General features: G+C 40.6%; 1 protein-coding gene across 18 annotated transcripts in view; it reads left to right on the forward strand.

The window, feature by feature from the left end:
• The window catches only part of LOC139471385 (basement membrane-specific heparan sulfate proteoglycan core protein-like), a 231,766-nt gene extending 216,539 nt beyond the window's left edge, over positions 1 to 15,227 (forward strand). For 17 of the 18 annotated variants that reach the window (XM_071253730.1, XM_071253735.1, XM_071253736.1 and 14 more), the window contains 12 exons: positions 157 to 375; positions 1,735 to 1,833; positions 2,335 to 2,556; positions 3,390 to 3,506; positions 5,317 to 5,388; positions 8,454 to 8,587; positions 9,110 to 9,281; positions 9,753 to 9,887; positions 10,536 to 10,761; positions 11,602 to 11,685; positions 12,624 to 12,727; positions 13,624 to 15,227. In XM_071253730.1, coding sequence (XP_071109831.1) covers positions 157 to 375; positions 1,735 to 1,833; positions 2,335 to 2,556; positions 3,390 to 3,506; positions 5,317 to 5,388; positions 8,454 to 8,587; positions 9,110 to 9,281; positions 9,753 to 9,887; positions 10,536 to 10,761; positions 11,602 to 11,685; positions 12,624 to 12,727; positions 13,624 to 13,784 — 1,745 coding nt within the window. In that variant the 3' untranslated portion in view covers positions 13,785 to 15,227. The remainder of the gene's footprint in view (positions 1 to 156; positions 376 to 1,734; positions 1,834 to 2,334; positions 2,557 to 3,389; positions 3,507 to 5,316; positions 5,389 to 8,453; positions 8,588 to 9,109; positions 9,282 to 9,752; positions 9,888 to 10,535; positions 10,762 to 11,601; positions 11,686 to 12,623; positions 12,728 to 13,623) is intronic. The other variant, XM_071253731.1, reaches the window with a different exon arrangement.
• Positions 15,228 to 23,427: the final 8,200 nt, after the last annotated feature.

Consider the following 23,427-nt stretch of genomic DNA (forward strand, 5'->3'; position numbering starts at 1 on the left):
TGTTGACATCATGTCCATAGGGTATTTCAGGCAGAAATGGTGAAATGTAGGCATAGTGCTATGTATAAGTCGACACGTGAGGTAGGTGTATTGTTACATCCAAAATAACATCCATAGTCTATGCAACCATGACTGTAAGAACTGCTGCTTGTCTAGGTACCGTGAGCGAGGTGAAACTGAAGGGTGTCCCTCTGAACCTTGGCGGAGATGCGATCGACGTGTACGGAATTCAACAATACCAGGCCTGTCAGCCCGGAGCATGCTTCAACGGAGGGTCCTGTCAGCCCTACAACAACCCCTATGGCTACCGGTGCTTGTGTCCTCAAGGATGGGCTGGTGAACGCTGCCAAGTGCATGGAGAACGCTGCTTCCCAGGTACTCATCACATCCCAGATCCCCGTGGGGATTCCGGTGAAGTATCCCTGTACCCATGCTTATCTTCCCCGTGGGGATTCCGGTGAAGTACCCCAGTACCCATGCTTGTCTCCCCGTGGGGATTCCGGTGTAGTACCCCAGTACCCATGATTGTCTCCCCGTGGGGATTCCGGTGAAGTACCCCAGTACCCATGCTTGTCTTCCCCGTGGGGATTCCGGTGAAGTACCCCAGTACCCATGCTTGTCTCCCCGTGGGGATTCCGGTGAAGTACCCCAGTACCCATACTTGTCTCCCAGAGTGGATTCCGGGATAGAATAGGTCCCCAGTACCCATGCTTGTCTCCCAGAGTGGTTTCCGGGATAGAATAGGTCCCCAGTACCTATACTTGTCTCCCAGAGTAGATTCCGGGATAGAATAGGTCCCCAGTACCCATGCTTGTCTCCCAGAGTAGATTCCGGGATAGAATAGGTCCCCAGTACCCATGCTTGTCTCCCAGAGTAGATTCCGGGATAGAATAGGTCCCAGTACCCATGCTTGTCTCCCAGAGTGGATTCCGGGATAGAATAGGTTCCCAGTACCCATACTTGTCTTCCCCGTGGGGATTCCGGTGAAGTACCCCAGTACCCATGCTTTTCTTCCCCGTGGGGATTCCGGTGAAGTACCCCAGTACCCATGCTTGTCTCCCCGTGGGGATTCCGGTGAAGTACCCCAGTACCCATGCTTGTCTCCCCGTGGGGATTCCGGTGAAGTACCCCAGTACCCATACTTGTCTCCCAGAGTGGATTCCGGGATAGAATAGGTCCCCAGTACCCATGCTTGTCTCCCAGAGTGGTTTCCGGGATAGAATAGGTCCCCAGTACCCATACTTGTCTCCCAGAGTAGATTCCGGGATAGAATAGGTCCCCAGTACCCATGCTTGTCTCCCAGAGTAGATTCCGGGATAGAATAGGTCCCCAGTACCCATGCTTGTCTCCCAGAGTAGATTCCGGGATAGAATAGGTCCCAGTACCCATGCTTGTCTCCCAGAGTGGATTCCGGGATAGAATAGGTTCCCAGTACCCATGCTTGTCTCCCAGAGTGGATTCCGGGATAGAATAGGTCCCCAGTACCCATACTTGTCTCCCAGAGTATATTCCGGGATAGAATAGGTCCCCAGTACCCATGTTTGTCAATGGAGTCCACCAGTGTGTGATCCCAGGTCAGTCAGTACACAGGCCCCTGCAATAAACAAACAAAGAAGTTCAAGTCCAGAAGTCAACACTGTCTTCAATGAGTCCCCACGTTGCCTGATAAACAAACTTGATTGTTAATGATGCAGCTGTCACTCACTCACTCACTCACTCACTCACTGTTTGCAGGCCGATGTGGATCCGAGGGTCGCTGCTACGACTTGCCTGGACCAACTGGTTTCAACTGCATCTGCCCGGTTGGACGTGTGGGGACAGCCTGCGAGCGATGTAAGACAATGTCTCACACAGGGATCGTAGCACGACGACCATCATAAGTCTATGTTAAAGTATGGGAGTTACTGGGGGTTATGGGAGTATGGGATCGCTTTGTGGAACGGAGGGCCTTGGTTTCACAGGGATTGTTTGAGAGCCACTGAAATGATCTTGGAATTATTTTGAATGACTTCAATCAAATTTGCTACGACAGCCTGTACACCCAAATGGCTGGTCTCCCTTAAAGTGCCTTAAAAATGTGATTTGATTATTTTTTTTAAAAGAATTAATTTTTTGGTTTCATTGTTGAATACTCATGACATTCTGGAATACAAACACATTCACAGTGTTATTGTTCCAATACATGGCAAACTTGATGATATAGATAGTCACACATATGCTACCATTATGACTCCCTTCGGTTAGGCTATTGTAACCATTGACCACCTGGGTTATATTTCATATTGAATATAGACCTTCCTCACTCACACATCCAAATGTGTATGCTTTCTGCAGATGTCGACATCATCGACCCGTCGTTCAACAGGACGTCCTTCATTTCCTACCCAACCATCCAGGACGGATTACTGCAGGTGCAGATGAGCCTCATGTTTAAACCCCGCTCCCTTGACGACGGCCTCATCCTCTACAACGCACAGCAGCAGGACGGCCGCGGTGACTTCATGGCCATCATGATCAAAGATGGCTACCTCGAGTTCCGCTTTGACACCGGATCAGGTGAGAACATAATAACAGGCACTCGATCCATCACATGTTATGATGAACGAATTGTTATTATACTGCATATGAATCTTTTTCTCTATGGTGGCTTTGTCAACTATGATCAGTGCCACATCCAGAACAAATATTGCGAGCGGACATTTATCTCGCCCAGTGAAATTGAGCACATGCATGTGGAATATCATTTAGTTATTCAAAGAAATTAACTTACTTATTTAGGGTCGATTGAGTGAGTAGGGTTTCACGCTGCTTTGAGCAATATTCCAGCAATATCACAGCGGGGGACACCAGAAATGGGCTTCACATATTGTACCCATGTGGAGATTTGAACCCTGGCCTTCGACGTGATGAGTGAATGCTTTAACCACTAGGCCACCCCACCGCCCTTTGAGGTCGAGATGATAACATTTAAATGTTAGGGTTAGGGTTAGTTGAGAGGACACGGCTTGTGTTGCAGTGAATGAGACCCATGAAGATCTGGGATAGAATAGGTCTTCAGTAACCCATGCTTGCCGTAAAAAGCGACTATGCTTGTCTAAAAGGGCACTAACGGGATCGGGTGGTCAGGATCACTGACTTGGTTAATGCATGTCATTGTATCCCAACTGTGAAAATCGATGCTCATGATGTCAGTCACTGGATTGTCTGGTCCAGACTCGATGATTTACAGACCGTCGTCATATAGCTGGAGTGCGGCATTAACAACAAACAAACAATATCTCTATAAACACAAAGCATATTGAAGTCTTGAAGTATTGAAGTATTTCAAACAAGATTGACTCCAATGCTCCTTACCCTTCACCACTTCACCCTTCACCTTCTGCATTTAGGACCCGCTGTCTTGAGGAGTCGTAACCCTCTGCGTCTTGACGACTGGACAATGGTTGTCGCGGAGAGGAAGGGCAACGAAGGGATGCTGATTGTCAACAACGAAGACCCTGTTAACGGTAAGTCTGGCCATTTAGTAGTTGGTATATAACAAGGAGGTCAAATAGTGTGCTAATTCTTCGTATTCTCCAATACTCGAATTCTTGGCGTGACATTACATGGTCGATAATCATGGTCGATAATCTGTATACATTGTCTTTGAAATTGATATTGTAATTTAACATAAACCTACTTAACATTAGATACTTCTGTGTAAAGAATTGTCAGATTTTTGCTTCAATCACTGTTTGACCTCAAGACGTTTGACATAAGCCTTATTTTCAGGGTTGTGTTTTGTAGCTAGTGTTGTTGAAGCTTCCCCTAGCTAGGGCAGACCCTATTATCCCCTATTCCAAGTTAAACCCTTTTCAACTCCGCCCTACCCTGAGTTCATGTAGACAGGACCCTACATATAGCCTTAAGTCCTTTAGAACGTGAGGATAGTTGTCTTCATGACAAGTTTATAACTAATAGTCTATGCTTTGCATGACTGCTCAGTAACGAAGTTGGAATCTTTCAAATGGGGTATTCTTGATGATGTCGCTGTTGTGTTGAAATTCTTGAATCATGTGCCTTTGGCTCGGCAGAAAGCCTAAACCTGCTTGAGATTTCGGTAGGTAATTCTTTAACAAAACAGGACATCTTTCCGCAGGAAGTCGCAATAATACATTGCTGGGCTCAGTGGATAAGTGACTGGTTGGAAATCTCTTTGTCAAATACTGTTCAATTAATAATGTTTGGCGACAACTAATAAATTAATTATTCTTCGGAAACTGTTGCCTCTTTCTTTTTAAAACAAATCCAATGAATCTGTGTGTGACTCATACTCCATTGCCGGCAGCATCTTTATAAAAAAACTATAATGTCAACACTCGGCTTGTCTTAAAACAGATATGATGCAATTTGTTATGAAACATCAACAGGAATAGTTTAGAAAGATTTTGTTATTATGAAACAAGGGTGTCCATTAACTCCAAGTTTTTAACTAACCGGAAACAACGAAGAACAAATAATTAATCTGTTGTGGCCTGACATTTAATTCTATTTTAATATTAAGCAAAACATTTTTGTAATTTTATAATAATTGGTTTTTTTAGATTTTCGTATTCATTTTAAGATTTCTGCTTTCATAATAAGATTTCTGTATTCATATTGAGATTTCCATCCTTCTCTGGTGCATGATTGTTGCATAAATGCATTTAGGGTTTCCAGATAAGAATATCTTGTAATGTTTATATGCTTTGTAGAGTGTTAATTTAAAGTGATAAATTTACGTAATAGTTTTGAAGATGTTAGTTTGATGGAACTATACATAGACTCCATGTTGTGTTGTATAGCTCACTCCTTCTTTCAGCCGCCCTTGTAGGGATTCTGGGGCCACGTAGGGTCTGTGCTTGTCAGAATAGACGACAAATATGGGGATCAGGTGGTCAAAATGGCTGCTAGGCCTTGGATGGTAGACCACCTCACAAACTATCTCATTATGCCCCCAGTCGCAATGTATATCCTCACACTATAGATTCTGATGCCAATAAGGGTCTACGCTTGTCAGAATAGACGACAAATATGGGGATCGGGTGGTCAAAATGGCTGCTGTGTATCAGGACCATGGATGGTAGACCACCTCGCGAACCATCTCAGCATGTGTCCTACAGCACTGTAGGATGCTCCCACTATCGACCACCTGACTGTGGTATTGCTGACTAGGGATTAAAACCCCACTCACTCACTCACTCACTCTCCCTTCCTCCAGCAAGTGAAAGTCATCTGTTTCGTGGATGGTTGATTAGGCGACTATCCTTTCCATGATTTTATTTTCTACCGCTGCAGAACGCCTTAGGAATAGCTACGACTATTACGCCTACTATTCTAGACGGGATCGTGGTGATATTTATAACAGAGGTATCTTTTTTAAATTTCACTGGCCAAAAAACGAGTCAATATTTTTGATTTTGCTGCTTCATTTATTTTCTTTTTCTGTCCACGTCACTGTCACTTATGTTCCGTCATCTGAGATTTTTTCGTTTCGCTTCACTTCTAATAACCCTATGTTCTGTGTTATGCAGTGATGGGCAATTCAAGGTAGCATCTCACTCCTTCCAGATTATGTCCCTTTGTGTCCTTGCCCTTGACATTCAGGACAAACAGGGAACGTCAGTGGTATCTGAAATGAGTGAGATCGTAACGGCTCAAGCACTTTGTGTCATACAGAATATAGCCAAGCTGCTAGATAATCTCGACTTCTTTGTTTACTAAGGCTTATGTGTCGCTTTTTCATCACCAATCTGTCGTTGTCCCTTTGTCCTGGTGCATCAGGAAGATGCTGAAGTGGGGACGTCTGTCACCCATCACTCATGTTAGGTTGCAGCAGCAACACCTTCCCACCATCTCATTCCTTCATCAGTGGTAAACAGTCCCAGCCTAATGGATGGACTAGTCCACTGATGTCAACATGTCACATTTGTCGAGACAAGATAAAATGATGTGAATTGCATGAGGCCATTATTAAAGATTTGAAACCATCGCCATGGAAGCTGTTACTATTTCTACAAGATTAATCAAACGTTTGCAAAATGGTGATGTTTTTTATTGAAAGTTTTTATTGTTGTGACCATTTACCATAGACAGTTGCCATGGTTACAGTATTATTCATGAGCATTAAAAAGTATTTTGGAAAAAATTATAGTAAAGAATCTGATTTATGGTTGTTGTCATTATTTATGAAGTCTGAACATTTTGGAAAATGAAATATTTCTCTTTCTGTAAAACCTGCTGTACCCGATCGACAAATATTCATCAAACCTTTCATCTTGGCCTAAAACAATCTGTACTTGGAAAGAGGGCTATTGATAATATTACAAAATCATATTATATAAGTGCATGCATGACACATAAATACAGGAAACAAAGCAATGGGAACAGGAAAAGTACTAATTCAGTCCCATCATTCATTATTCTTATATCGGGATTCCGACTAACGCATGCCAGATGTTGTACTGAATGTATGGGCACACTGCATAGATCTACATATGCTGTATGGGTGTTATTAACCTGCATGGAATACGCTTGGCATGTCTATGTTATATGTGCATTGCTTGCTACGTGTTAGTTGCTAAGTTGTTATACTCTTACATCATACAGGATTAAAGGGCTAAATTTTATTTTAATGATTTCAACCCCGCTTTCACGTCAAGAATCAGTGCGAAAACCCACATGTGATTGAGGTGACTAAAATGGAAATGAATATTAATTTATCAGTTGACCACACTGACCAGTTATGACCCATCTGTGTCTGCTTCTACAGCATGGCTGATGACAGTCCCGTGATGGTTTGACTGGTCCAGGCTTGAACGCTTTGTGAATGGCTTCTAGCTGCGATATTGCTGACTGTCATGTTGACCAACCACATGTAGACTTTGTGACGACAACAGTGGCCTTGTGTAGCAACTCCTGAGTGTAGTTGGTTCCTGGTGCTAGACATGTAGATGAACACTTCTCCCATCGGGTCATACTAGTTTCACTGTGTTTCTCCTTGACCCATCTGCTACTTTATTCTCATCGTCAACACAGACCGCTCATCTGGATGTCATATGTATTTTCAACTTTTTTATCAAAAATATTTTAGTTTAAAACTACTTTGATCCAAGCTGTTATATTTCAGAATAAATTTATTTTATCCAAGTTAGGAATGTTTCAAATTTATTTCATCCAAGCTAGGAATGTTTCAAATTTATTTCATCCAATCTAGGAATGTTTCAAATTTATTTCATCCAAGCTAGAAATGTTTCAAATTTATTTCATCCAAGCTAGGAATGTTTCAAATTTATTTTATCCAATCTAGGAATGTTTCAAATTTATTTTATCCAAGCTAGAAATGTTTCAAATTTATTTCATCCAAGCCAGGAATGTTTCAAATTTATTTCATCCAAGCTAGGAATGTTTCAAATTTATTTTATCCAAGCTAGGAATGTTTCAAATTTATTTCATCCAAGCTTGGAATGTTTCAAATTTATTTTATCCAAGCTAGGAATGTTTCAAATTTATTTGAGCACATTTTTTATGTTTTCATTATTTCGGGCAGTTTGGTGTAAAACTGATGTGTTGGATTTTTTAAAATAAATTTGTTAGATGTTGTAAATATTGTACTTCACCTTGATTTTATTGTATTTATTGTATTTATTTGTATTTATTGTACTGGCATGTTGACTGTGCATAAACTGGCTGTTGCTGCTGCTGTTGCTGTTGCTGTTGCTGTTGCTTCGCTTGCTATAGATGGCTTGCTCTGGTGCCAGGCTCTGCACTGCCACACCACTCAATATCTTCTCCTTTGAACACGTTACATGGTGCTGGAGTATTATAGAATACAGTGAACATTTACATGAGAATACTCAAATAGAAAAGGTTTTATCCTTTCAAACAATTTTGTTTTAACGAGTTTGAGAAAAATTTGCTTCTTGAAAAAATTCTGTTATTTTTATAAGACACTTACATTTTTCAAAATTGTCATTAAGGTAGAAATATTTCACAATTGATTAGAAAAACTGTTTTGGAAGTTAATGTCTCAAAACATAAAAAAATCAAAATTTGGATTTGGCATTAAATAGACCATGACAAGGTCAAAGAAAATTATATATGACGATTTACTTGATAGACAAAGCTCACTGTATTCATACATTTGAATGTTTTGAATTATAAGTATATATTGTTATGAATGGTAAAGGTTTAATATATACACATGTAACAGTTAATATAACGAAATGATGGAGAAATTCAGTATTGAAATTGAATAAACACTGGCTATGCTTGAGGTCATTAAATTGTATGAAAGGAGGAAAATGCAAATTTGAAATTAAACTGGAACTTAATTTCAGATTTGAGACAAATAGTATCATAAGTTTTATTGGGACTTGAGTAGTCGTTAGGAAAGTGTTTTTATGTTAGAGGATTATGGATGATGTTTCTTCCAGGAACCGCATCTGGCCGTACAATCGGGCTGAACCTGAAGCGCCCCCTATATCTGGGTGGAGTTGATCCACAGGAAGTGCTACCTGCGTCTGCTTTTGTTGGAGAAGTTCCCGGATTTGTTGGATGTATCGGCGAGGTTTGTTTCATCATATGCCAGAAAATATTAAGGGAGGTAACTCCAGGTGAAGGTCACTGTGAACTGCTGAAACGTATTCAACATGGGATTGTTATTTACGATGGATGCCCTGTTGGGCCCGAGTTTGAAAATGTCCTCAGTTCACTTTTACTCATCTTAAGAATCACGCAAGACTTGGAGACTAAATGGCTCAGTCATCGACGGAGTCAGCTTCTAGAAAACTATTGTGGGTTCGAATGAGGATTCGCCCTGTTTCTGTTTCTTAGTTTGTCATCTCCCTACCTGTCTTCATGTGTTCACCAAACGTCTAAGACCTGCATCACTTCAGGCTTTCCTCCCACATCAAGATATAATGAAAATACTGTTCAAAGTGGTGTTAAATCAAACTGGCCCACATTCATGAACATGGTGGTGCCAAGAGCAGAGTTTGTCCACGTCATCCATTTATAATGTTTCCTTGTCTTTGTTCCAGATGGATATATCACTCATTAAGCTAATTTTATAATTCTTATTTTTTCTCAGCTGAGGATCAACACTAACAACATCGACCTGTTGAAGGACGCTATTGAGAGTGCTAACGTATACGACTGCGGCGACCGCGGCATCTGTGACAGGAAGCCCTGTCAGAATGGAGGCGACTGCCAGGAGACTTCCCTCACAGACTATCGCTGCATTTGCCCTCCGGATTACACAGGTAGGTTCTTGGTCATGGTCACTTAAACATCCCTACCTAGGAGTCCCACAGACATATAAGCCTAGAGGACAGAAATATAGGCCTGTAGTCTGACATTATGGCCTCAGGGCAGAAATACGGGCCTCCAATGCAGAAATATTTGCCTCCAATGGAAATATGGGCCTCCAATGCAGAAATATGGGCCTCTAATGCAGAAATATGGGCCTCGATGCTCATGGTATCAATGACTTGATTGTCTGGTCGATTATTTATGGTCACCATCATATAGCTGGAATATTGCTGAGTGTGTCATTAAACAACAAACAAACAAAGACTTATGATAGTCGTCAGACTAATATTGTTTTGTGGAACAGGGCCCCAGTCAGATCACCAACATCACTTCACTTTATAATGTTAATTTATCTTATCCCCCACCACGCATGGTGGCAATGTTGATGGAGCAACAGTGAAATCCTTCTCTCACTTGTCCAGGCAAGAGCTGTGAGACTGAAATCAACATCTGCATCACGTCATCACCCTGTCAGAATGGAGGCCGTTGCAGCGTCTACAATGGCGGCTACAGGTGTGACTGTCCTCTGGGATACTTCGGCACAAGCTGTGATACAGGTATGTTCGTCAACAGCTCTTCATTAACACAGTTGGTTGGAATGGATCCTTGTAACTTATAGGATGCTCTTTGATCAGGCTTGGTGATGTGGTTGATGGATTTCATCATATCAAAGTATGCGTTGATAGATGCTCATACTGTCAATCACTGGATTGTCTGGTCCAGACTCAGTCATGTACAGACGTCTGTCATATAGCTGGAATATGCTGATTGTATGGCATCATACTGAAACAGTAGGCCGGGACAGGTAACTCAGGTACTTGGATTGGGTGGGTACTGAGTCGGACCCGGGTACCCACAGGACTACCCGGACTGTGGTTAGTCACATGGTTTATTGTTTAATGACAACTATTGAGGACTCCGTGGTTACACTGTGAATCCCAAATGTTCACTTTTCATTCTCACTGTGCAAACATTCCTTCTGACTTTAATATGTTTGAGTAAAGACAAAGCTTCGTCACTGGAAGTACTAGAAGCTATCCAAAATGTGTTATTGTTGATATAAATGAAATGATTAATAATGCGAGCAAAGACCACTCTCATTTTTCGCATTTAATTCACGGTCGCGTTAATTTCAAGATTTGCACTATTCAAAACAGGTTTGTAGGAATGTATGATTGAGTTTACATTTGGCAAATCTTTTTCAGAAATTGAGGTGCACACATCGTTTGAGGTGACCGGTGATGGGTATGTGGAGTTCCCTAAGCAGCTGCTGCCCCACAAGGGCCGCCAGACCGGGGAGTCCTTCGAGATGACGGTGAAGACGGTCGAGTCTAATGGCCTGCTCTTCTGGCAGGGCCAGGAGCCGACCACCTCACTCCGCGGCGGGGACTACGTGGCCCTTGTTCTTCAAGATGGCTTTGTAGAATTTAGGTAATGACCTTGGCAACGTCCCTAGGGGAGGCTGGCTGGGAGGGGGACCCAGTGACCCATCCTCGTCATTAGACGACTTAATGGGCCAGATCGTTAGGTGTCTTGGTTGACTGATGGTCGGCGTTATGCTGCTTCTATCAATCACTGGATTGTCTGGTTCAGAATTTGACAGGCTGTAGTCAGTAGCTGGAATATTGCTGAGTGTGATGTTAAACAACAAACAACAACGATGTTAAACAACAAACAAAACATAGGTTACATGGAAGATTCATGTTCGAGGCAGCTACTTAGGATATAAATCATGACAGTTAAATATTATTTCCAGCCAAATCAAATGATGTATAGGACCACATGCATGGTCACACATGAATAAATCTCTAGAGAGACCTTGAAGACCTTTCCTTCTCATTTGGACCTTGATTGGTTGTCTTTAGAGGTGACTAACTTGGATTGAGTGGTACTTACTTATGGTATTCATTCATTCATTCATTCATTTGGTATGATCCTGTCCAATATTGTCTGCATGTTTCATTCATTCATTCATTCATTCATTCATTCATTTGGTATGATCCTGTCCAATATTGTCTGCATGTTTCATTCATTCATTCATTCATTCATTTGGTATGATCTTGTCCAATATTGTCTGCATGTTTCATTCATTCATTCATTCATCCATCAATCCATCCATCCATTATAATTCTGTCCAATATTGTCTGTGTGTCTGTTTCATCCATCCATCCATCCATTTATCCATCCATTCTGATTCTGTCCAATATTGTCTGTGTGTCTGTTTCATCAATCCATCCATCCATACATTCTGATCCTGTATGTCTGTTTCAGGTACGAGTTAGGTAGTGGTGAAGCTGTTATAAGATCTACTTCACAAATTGATGATGGATTTTCACACAAAATCATAGCTCAGAGGTAAGTCCCTTGCTTATGGCAGTATCAATAGCTCTGTGTCACAAATATCTCACTTCAATGAGATTGTCCACCAGAATATATACTGACCTTCAGTGGGAGGATTCTTAGTGAATATGGAGCCTTATGCCAATATAATGTGCAGATACAAAATCACAAAGTCATTTGTTTTAACCCAAAGATGCCAGTTGGTGCAATCTCATTAAAATCAGATCTTAGTTCACGCTACCGCTAAACAAAGATCTGAGGACATCCCAGTAGGGGTCACTTCAGAACGGCCTTTCATCCGACCAATCAGAGCGTCGCTTACCAGATCCTGAAAGTGACAGTCGGAATGTGATTTCTAATCATGCATCCTCGAAAACTTTTTACACAGGGTATTCCAAACGATAGTTATGGGGTTAACGACTGAATCGATACAATCTAGACCATATAATAGCCATTCCAGAATGTTCTTTTGTTCAGGTTTCAAATTTTTAATCGAGAATTTGTCAAAATATGTTTCGAAGCGTAGTCGCCAATTTGAAATTAGTGCCGTTAAGCACGAGTAAGCTGCCTTCTGATTGGCTAATGTCGACTTCTTGTCAGTCACTCCATTGGTCAATCAAAGTTCGTGCAAGGTCGGTCTGACATGACTCGTAATGGGATGTCCTCAGATATTTGTCTAGCGGTAGCGAGAACTAAGATATGATTTTAATGAGATTGCCAACTGGTGCTACTACGTGACAGAACTTCACTCATATAATTTTCATGTGCCCAGTTAAATGGGATGGTACTGTTCCCAGTAAATCATGACATGTAAACTTATCATTACAGTCGTATAATTAGCCGTTCCTAATGATCTGAGAAGCAGAGTTTGGGACAGTGTTTCAATGTATATCTAAGCTGAGAAATAATGGCCAACATTTTCTTTTCCTAATTTAACCATGCTCTGTTTCCAGGCTTGGCCGAACAGGAAATCTGACTGTTGATGCTGGCCCCCCAGTGATTGGTGCTTCTGTCGGACCTCTCCAGGTCCTCAACGTCAAGGGCAATATTTACTTGGGTACGTGACACATGCTTGTCTCCTGTAGATACACACACACACACACTTGCGTGCGCACACACACACACACACACACACACACACACACACACACACACACACACACACACACACACACACACCACACAGAGGGTGAGAATAGGTCTTCAGAGTACAGTGATTGACGTTGCTCATGATATCAATCATCAATTGTCTGGATTGTCTGGTGATGCCAGGATCCGCTGTTTCTCCGACTATGTTCCTTTGCCCGGGTTTAGCCACCCCCAATGGATAACATGAAGTCCAGTGTCACCGGTGCCTCTTTCTCCCATATGGATCACATGCCATGATGCAGTTTTACTTTTCAGGGGTGGAACCAGGATTTTAAAAAAAGTGGTGATTCCACTGGGCCATTTGTAACTTCAGTGTGAGTGTGTGTTGGTGTGGGAGTGGGGTAGGGGTCCCAAACACTATATGTCACTATATGTTAACCACTTAACAAGCAAGTCAACAATAATTAATGTTATGATGATAGGCAATGCACATACAAAATGTCTCCAGATGGAAAAAGCGGCGTGGTGGCCATCCCTAGAACGCCCCGTCTAGATCCGCCACTGCTTTTCCCAGGATCGGGTTGTCTGGCTCACTGACTTGGTTGATCCAGTCATCGTATCCCAATTGCTTAGATCGATGCTCATGGTGTCAATCACTGGAAGTCCTGACTTGGTTATTTACAGACCGGCATCATATAACTGGAATATTGCTGAGTGTGCGTTTAACAACAAACATCACATCAAATCCTTCATGGGCCAGTGGTTAAGTCCCAACTTAACAAACACTGAAGGATTTATCTATTTTATGTTTTTATGTTAAATTGCCTGGCCTGAAAATGCATCATGATATTCCTAATGTTTCAGGGGGTCTTCCCGAGTTGGAAGGCATGACGGATGGAGCTGTGGAACACAATTTTAATGGCTGCATTTTCGATCTTAGGATACTAAACAAAGGACCCTTAGATGTGAAATCCGATGCCGTGGGTGGTTATAATGTTAGGCCATGTCTAGATGGTAAGAAATGATGAGGGTAACTAAGTCTATACGTGACATAATTTTAGGTATTTTCAAATTGTAGAACAGGTGAGAGCCCATGCTCTGATGCTCAGTCGAATGTTATTCTGTTGAAGAACTCGAAATGTTTTATCATAATATTGGCGGCATTTTATGACATGTATGTTTATTGTGGACCTCAATTTTATACTTTTTGTATTTCTTTTATGAATCCAATCAGCATTTTATAGTTTTAACATGCTTAATGTTCTTTTAATTATTGAATTTAAATACTTTGAAATAATGTAACTTTAAAGAAATTAATAATTCAGGAGTAATGCTTGTTATGAACAAGACTATTAAATTTTAAGAATAATTTGAAACAATTAAACAGATTTAAGATCGCTATGGAAACATGCTAAACATATATTGTTAGATTCTGATATAGCTATTTATGACCTTTCAGTATATTGAGACACTGTTTATAGATATGCATAGAAACTGACTGTACATATTTCAGCGGTGTAGATTTAAGCAATGAAATGTATAAACTCATACAAACGTACCTGTCATCTGTTCAAATTATATTGTCACAAGTTGGCAAAATGTAATCCAATGTGGTTGGCTTTAAAAGCAAAATATTGTTACGGCACACCTGGAATGGCATAAGCAAAATATCTACTCATCAAGTAGACAATACGTGATTATTGTAGTGCATTGTTGAGTGAAAAAAATATTGTTTGAACATATGTGTTTTTGACATTGTTATTTTGCTTCTAAAGTTACCCGATGACAAGGCTTGTATAGGAGTCAGTATAGCAACCACTTGTAACGAAATCCTCACCAAGTCTAGATATTTTAATCATGTTATAATACTCTTTTCTCATGGTGCTAAATGACAGCTGGAATCCCCTAGCGGTCCTCAGATTTCAACTCTTTGTATATTTATAGCATAATTCCCTATTTGACTTAACCATATTTGTGTAATAAACGCCAGATAATCACTATATTGAATATTATTCAGTCTGGAATTTGAATTATAGAGTTTTGGAACTATGTATTTAACTCCTGGTATTGTGTGTGATGATATACAATATCCCCCTGATGAGGAATATGTGATAATACACTATATGTCCCTGATGGTGATTATGTGATAACACACTATGAATCCCTGATGAGGAATATGTGATAATACACTATATCCCATGTTGGGGAATGTGCAAAACTAAGGCGCTTATTATCAAAGATATGGTTGTCTGGATTGTAGAGTCCTATCCCCTTGATGTGTACTGTCATCAACTGTAGTTGTCTTTGTTATGTTAGGGATATACAATGCCAAATCCTGGGGTCGGCCCCTGTCTGCTTTTCAAGTGTTTTTGTGAGAAAAGCACTTGACCTTATGGTTCTGTTGAAGCATAATGTTTGAAACACAGAGGAAAGTCAACACTGTGATCTGATTCGAATAAACTTTTATAACAAAATATGGTCTTGTGTTTTCTTTCTTGTTGAACAAAATATGTTTTGGATGAAGTGTCGGCCCAGAGAGGTGAATGTTGGTAGTTCTCTCCCCTGCTTGTGACATAAAAAGATGTACTAAAATTGACAAAACAACAACTGTGGACTCGAGGTCCGTATTCTGTGTCTAGGTGGGATATCCATGTTAAACTGCAGCATGGTATCTCAGTGGGCTAGCACTATAAAACAAGCATAAGTCTGGACTATTTCAAGCAGCCACACACGTGCATGCACAGCTCTATATAAGTGCAATAATCTTGGAACGGGACGTTAAACCGATTTCACCCTGTCTGTGTCCATGTGGAAATCAAATCTGTGTGACGTGGTGAACGCTTTACCCACGCGACTAACCTGATGCACTGAGGAGACACCTGGGCATCAGGCTTACTGATAGCAGATTCTACATGTTTACTAATGACGGCCATTTCATGGTTGCTCGTGCCACTTCAATAGGATTAATAGTGTTATCATGTGATACCCAGTGCATTATGAGGGCAGCGGGGTAGCTCTCTCCATGCTGAAGGCCTGGGTCCAATTCCCCACATGGGTACAATGTGTAACGCCCATTCCATATGTTCCCTAGCGTGATACACATGGAACATTGCTAGCATCGTCAAACCATATACTTAGAGGAATATCACTTCATCTTCTACAGACACACATTATACTGTTATTTTCAATGTAATACACTTCATATACAATAGTGTCGATAATGTACTCTAACCAACTGTAATACACTTCATATACAATAGTGTCGATAATGTACTCTAACCAACTGTAATACACTTCATATACAATAGTGTCGATAATGTACTCTAACCAACTGTAATACACTTCATATACAATAGTGCCGATAATGTACTCTAACCAACTGTAATACACTTCATATACAATAGTGCCGATAATGTACTCTAACCAACTGTAATACACTTCATATACAATAGTGCCGATAATGTACTCTAACCAACTGTAATACACTTCATATACAATAGTGCCGATAATGTACTCTAACCAAATACAATAGTGCTGATAATGTACTCTAACCAACTGTAATACACTTCATATACAATAGTGCTGATAATGTACTCTAACCAACTGCAATATACTTCATATACAATAGTGCTGATAATATACTCCAACCAACTCTAATACACTTCATATACAATAGTGCTGATAATGTATTCCAACCAACTGTAATACACTTCATATACAATAGTGCTGATAATGTACTCTAACCAACTGTAATACACTTCATATACAATAGTGCTGATAATGTATTCCAACCAACTGCAATACACTTCATATACAATAGTGGTGATAATGTACTCTAACCAACTGTAATACACTTCATATACAATAGTGCTGATAATGTATTCCAACCAACTGCAATACACTTCATATACAATAGTGCCGATAATGTACTCTAACCAACTGTAATACACTTCATACACAATAGTGCCGATAATGTACTCCAACCAACTGTAATACACTTCATATACAATAGTGCCGATAATGTACTCCAACCAACTGTAATACACTTCATATACAATAGTGCCGATAATGTATTCCAACCAACTGCAATACACTTCATATACAATAGTGCCGACAGTGTACAGGTGCTTTACTTTCCTTGCCTTTGCTCTCTCAACTGTACTTTATATTTCCATACAGTTCCGTCACTCGTTCTCCACCTTTAATTAAAAAAACCAACACATTCACCAAATCTCTGCAAAGTAAAGGCTTTTTTCATTTTCTTCGATGAAGTGGGATTAATATCGTCACATTCCGCCAACTTCATGACATAGTCACTAAATTTAAGTGACATCTGTGACAACGGACTTACAATGATTTTATATTGCTTACATTAATGTGATATGTTTTGCAAATACAGAGTCAGGGTGAGATTGGTGATGTAGTGGAATTTTGAAGTTGAAGCGCTAATAAAATCAGGAATACGCGCTGAAGTTGAGAGTGAAATCGGACGTTCTGCGGGTGAATTTTCTCTTATTAACTGTTTGTGGAATTAATACATATTTACATAATATTTTATAAACCGTTATCACGTAACCTCAAAAGGTTGTTTGAATGCGATAGGGGGACAAGTCATCTTGCAGGTTACGGAAAGGGGCGAGTGGTGACGAATGAAGACAAATGGTGCATCTAGAGTCATGGATCTATGACGTCACATGTGATGCGTCCACGAACCTCAGTTCACACAACGTGCCAGTATATTTGTTTGTACATCGAACCAATCTAATATCTCTTGAATATGAGAAACTCTTCATATTTTGACCAACATGTTTGGTATTCGAGTTTCTATGTCGGTGCGTAAATGATGGAGTGTGAAAATATTGTGTCATGTTCGTGAGAGGTGATCGTTTGGTCAGACTCGGTGCCTCGGTTGCTTGCTATCGCCATTCGTCACCAATGTGATATCGCGCCTATTGACAATCACGTGAGACGCGTGCTTTGTCATTCTTGTTATTCAAAGAAATGTACACATAACATGGAATTTTGTTGGTATAGGTTAGTGAGTTGTGTTTAACGCCGCTTTTAACAGTATTACAGTTATATCACGGCGTGTCAGCTTAATGTGGGAGGAAAGCCCGAAGTGATGCAGGTCTCAGACGTTTACCACTTCGGTGAAACCCACGAGCACGGGTATGGTTCTGACAAACCTAGAAACATACTTGGGGCTAACCGGGATTCGAACCCACAATCATAGGTTTCTGGCGTGCCCAAGAGACGCAACTCTGCAACGCAACTTAGACGACTTGGCCACCCGTGCCCCCTTGTTGGTATAGGAAACCCTGACGTTGGTGAGCATATACCTGAGACATATTTATTCTGTACACCCCTGATAAGATGAAATGAGGGTCGCCTAAGAGTCGGAATGGGCCGGGCCAAGACGGGCCAAGACAAGCCAACGTTCGTTGTGGATAGCTACTCCATTATCGACGACCATGCACGATCCACTCGTTATTGATGCAACATGACCACGTGACATTATAAACATTGTTTGTTTAACGCCACACTCAGCAATATTCCAGCTGTATGACGGCGGTCTGTAATAATCGAATTTGGACAGATAATCAAGTGATTGACATCATGAGCATCGATCTACGCAATTGGCACACGATGACATGCATCACCCAAGTCAAGCCTGACCACCCGATCCCGTTAGTCGCCTCTTACGACAAGCATCGGTTGCTGAAGACCTATTCTAACCTGGATCTTCACGGATGACATTATAAGCAATAACACACCACCAATTATACAAACGCTTAGTCTCTGAAAGTATATAATTCTGATAGAAACATATAAATCTATTTCAATTAAAAAGGAGCCCCAATGAGATGGGAGATTCAGTCCTGTAGATAACGGAGGTCTACTGGTCACGCATCATGAGCCATGATCCATGATCCATGCATTGAGTGAGTGAGTGAGTATGGTTTTACACCGCTTTTAGCAATATTCCAGCAATATTCCAACAAGATCACGGCGGGGGACACCAGAAATGGGCTTCACACATTGTACCCATGTCGGGAATCGAACCCGGGTCTTCGGCGTGACGAGCGAACGCTTTAACCACTAGGCTACCCGACCGCCCCTCCATGCATTGAGGTCATGATGACATTGACAAGTCACGGAACCTGACCACCCGGTCAGTCAGGTCTTACAAAGACAGGAAGATAAGCCTCCAGCCTACCCAGAATGCCCACATGGAGCCTTTCAATCTTATTTGGTTATTAGGCTTGTATATATAGTCTAGGAAAATAAATGATGTTGATGGAGTATCTCTAACATACGTTATATTTGGGATAACACTTTCTCAGTAAAGTACAGATTCTCGTACTGGGATTCGAACCCACACTTTCAGAGTGAGGTACCTAATCGTCAGCGGTCTAAACCACCAATGCGCTCCATCATATATTTACAACTCGTCTCTTTCCAGGGCGGTCGGGTATCCTAGTGGTTAAAGCGTTCGCTAGTCACGCCGAAGACCCGGGTTCGATTCCCGACATGGGTACAATGTGTGAAGCCCATTTCTGGTGTCCACGGCGTGATATTGCTGGAATATTGCTAACAGCGGCGTAAAACAATACTCACTCACTCACTCGTCTCTTTCCAAATATGTCTGTACATGCGTTGCACCGTGCTTATAAACCGAAACTCGACGAAATAAAATAACACTTTGGTTTCTGATCATTCACGCAAGACAGTATATTGGGGGGCATGGGTGGCCTAGTCGTCTAAGACGCCGCGATTCGCTATGCAGAGTTGCGTCCCTTGGGCACGCCAGAAACCTATGATTGTGGGTTCGAATCCCGGTTCGCCCTAGGTTTGTCAGCACCATACCCGTGCTCGTGGGTTTCACCGAAGTGGTAAACGTCTAAGACCTGCATCACTTCGGGCTTTCCTCCCACACTAAGCTGACACGCCATGATATAACTGTAATACTGTTAAAAGCGGCGCTAAACCCAACTCACCCACTTAGTATATTGCTTAATTTTCAAATCATATACGATCAATCGTTCAGTGCAGGGTGATCTATCCACCAGACCACAGAGGCGGTCTTCAAACGGAAATAAAGAGCACTACTTCATTATCGTCATTCAAAAATAGACCCATTTGTCGCCATCATTATGTTTCACACTGTACGCTTTTGTATCATATTTCCTCTATTCATTTTGAACAAGACCCAGCTTTTTCCTTGATCTTTTCTATGCTACTTGTACATACTTCATGTGTTTGACCTTTGTCCACGAACCCCACAGGAGGGACAGGATTGTTTCGGAGGTGGTATAATTGTATATTTTTCTAATTCACTTAGTGTCAAGCATAGAACAGACTTGGAAGTAATTAATTCTGAATCAATGTGGTTTCAAGTTTATTCACCACAGCACAGTTTTCTGCTTTGTGTCACCTATCGCGCACCCAACACCCCTACCGCATATTAGACTGTTCTTGAGCACATGATAGAAACTGCACTTGATGTATCCCGTGACATCGTCCTTGTTGGTGACCTAAATGAAGATCTTTTCAATTCGAATATCCACCACTTCTGTGACATAATAACACGCAAGAACTTACGCAGTATTATAAATGAAGCAACGCGAATTACAACACATTCGGCTAAACTTATTGACCCTATTTTAGTAAGTAATGATTGTAATTGTTCCTTATCCGGTGTACTAGATCTTAGTTCCGATGTATCGGATCACAGGGGAGTTTTCGTGTCTATTAATGTATATCTTAATATAAAAAAAAGTCATATAGAAAAAACGTATGGCTCTACAAACAAGCTAACTTTGCTAAAATGAATATACAAATTAAGAAAAAAAATTTTTAAGAATGTACGGACGTTATTGAAATGTGTGACAAATTCCACTCCCAACTAAAAAAGTACATGCACGACGAAAAAGGCATTACGAACTGGTAAATTAAGCGATCTTGTCAATTACAAAAAGCAAAGAAACAAATTTAATAATATGAAAAACATAGCCAAAGAAAAATGCTATAGCAACATTAACGGCTTGTTGGAAACAATTCTGAACTCAAACAGTACCAACTATCAAAAATGCTAATTCACCAGCATGTATCCCCCCTCTGTGTACCGACCTTAATAAACCCACAGCATTTACCGATGTCGGAAAGGCTGATGTACTCAATAATTACTTTGTTTCTATTTGTGATGTTGATGACGGCAATCAGCCACTTCCGGATTTCAGTCAACGTTGTGAAACCTCTCTCTCGGATATCACAGTTACTGAATCAGAAATAAGCGATCTCATAAAGTCACTACCATGCAATAAATCAAGCGGATCAGATGATATAAACCCTAGACTTTTAAAACCCTTGGCTGACAGTATTGCCATCCCATTATGTATAATGTTCAATCGATCTTTAAAAGAAGCAATCTTTCCAGAAAACTGGAAATTTGCTCACGTCATGCCATTATACAAGAAAGGGGACAAAGCACTACCCTCAAACTACAGACCAATTAGCTTGTTATCTATTCTTGGAAAACTACAGGAGAGATTAGTTTTTAAACGCTTATACAACTATTTCAATATGAATAGTCTCCTGTACAAATATCAATCCGGCTTTGTACCAGGACATTCTACTACCTCACAATTAATAGATATTTATAATGATATTGTCTCATCTGTTGACAAGCACGAATACTATTGTATGGTATTCTGTGATGTATCGAAAGCATTTGACAGAGTTTGGCATAAAGGATTACTTCATAAATTACAAAAATACGGTGTAACGGGCAAGCTATCGCTATGGTTAGAAGACTATATTAGTCAGGGGAGACAAAAGGTTTTTGTAAATGGCAGCTTTTCATCTTTGAAATTCACCAGAGCGGGTGTCCCCAAGGGCTCGGTCTTAGGTCCCTTCTTGTTTTTAATCTAAAGCAACGATCTCGCTGATAATCTAGTGAATTCTACTCGCCTTTTTGCAGACGATACTTCCATTGGTACACCATCTCTTCACTTTCAATTGAAAGAACACAGATTAAACAGTGATCTAGAGCTTCTCAATACCTGGGCCAATAGATGGCTAGTTAAGTTTAACCCGGACAAAACAACATTTATTCTGTTCACTCATTGTAAAAACCGCACTGCAGATATTATTTATAACAATACCGCACTTAGCGCATCTATCTCGCACAAACATCTGGGCGTTACTCTCTCCCATGATATGAAGTGGACAACTCAGGTTGATAACATTTTCGCTCAGCTTCCAAAATGATTTGTTCGTTAAGAACCGTTAAATATTTACTTGACAGAAAAACCCTGTCCAAAATCTGTCTTGTTTTCATAAGGCCTATATTAGAATATGCTTCTGAGGTATGGGATAACTGCAGTCAAGAAAATTCCGAAAAACTTGAAATGATTCAACTCGAAGCCGCTCGCATAGTAACAGGTCTCCCTAAATTCTCCTCAAGATCGAGTTTATATTTTGAGACAGGATGGGAATCACTATCTTATAGAAGGAAAAATAAAAAACTTTGTACAATCTACAGTATTGTTAATAACCTATGTCCATCGTATTTACATGACACGTTACCATCCAAAGTATCAACTAGTAGTAGATATGAGTTACGAAATCAGGTCAATTTGAATTTGCCGCATGCACGAACAGTTACATACCAACAATCATTTATACCTTCTTCAATCAAATTATGGAATGTGTTACCCCATGAATACAGAAGTGCAACATCATTATCAAATTTTAAACATATGATTAAAACAACCATTACAGCTCCACCTCTATACTTCTCAACCGGCACCCGAAGAGCTAATATATTACTCACACGCCTAAGGCATTCTTGCAGTTCCCTAAATGCAGACCTCTTTAAAGTAAATTTATCTGGTACTTTGTCCTGCTCTTGTGGAAACCCATGAGAAAACATACACTTTTTTCTTGAATGTCCCAATTACACTATGTCCAATACGAAGTATTCTCTACGGTGATGTATCCATAGCTGAAAGTCACAATAACCTCATCTTCAAAAGCGTTCAAAAATATGTACTGTCGACTAATAGATGCGAGTAACCCTTTATCATAAATATAGAATATCGCTCTGCGACCACTTATTATTAATTACATATATATATGTATGCATGCGTATACAAGGGTATATGTGTATGTAATATGTGCATATGTATGAGTATGTGTATGTATGTATGAGTATGTATGATTGTGTGCATATATGATTATGTGTATATGTATGTATTTCTGTATACGTATGTATATGTATGTCCGTATGTATATGTGTATATATACGACTGTATAATCAATGTCTGTACATATAGAGTAGGGAAAGGGCCACCTAAGTTGGATAACTTTGCCCAGTCCGTTGACCAAATATGTCAATAAAATATGTTTTAAACAAATAGACCTGTGAAGATTCTGGGGTAGAAGAGGTCTTCAGCAACCCATTCATACCGTAAAAGGCTACTATGCTTGTCGTAAAAGGCGACTAACGGGATCGGGTGGTCAGGCTCGCTGACTTGGTTGATGCATGTCATCGATCCCATTTGCGTGGATCGATGCTCATGATATCAATCACTGGATTGTGTGGTCCAGACTCCAGACCATAGGTTTCTGGCGTGCCCAAGGGACGCAACTCTGCACAGCGAATCG

This window comes from Haliotis cracherodii, unplaced genomic scaffold (assembly GCF_022045235.1).
Source record: "Haliotis cracherodii isolate W230 unplaced genomic scaffold, xgHalCrac1.p SCAF_22, whole genome shotgun sequence".
In the NCBI taxonomy this organism is placed as follows: domain Eukaryota; kingdom Metazoa; phylum Mollusca; class Gastropoda; order Lepetellida; family Haliotidae; genus Haliotis; species Haliotis cracherodii.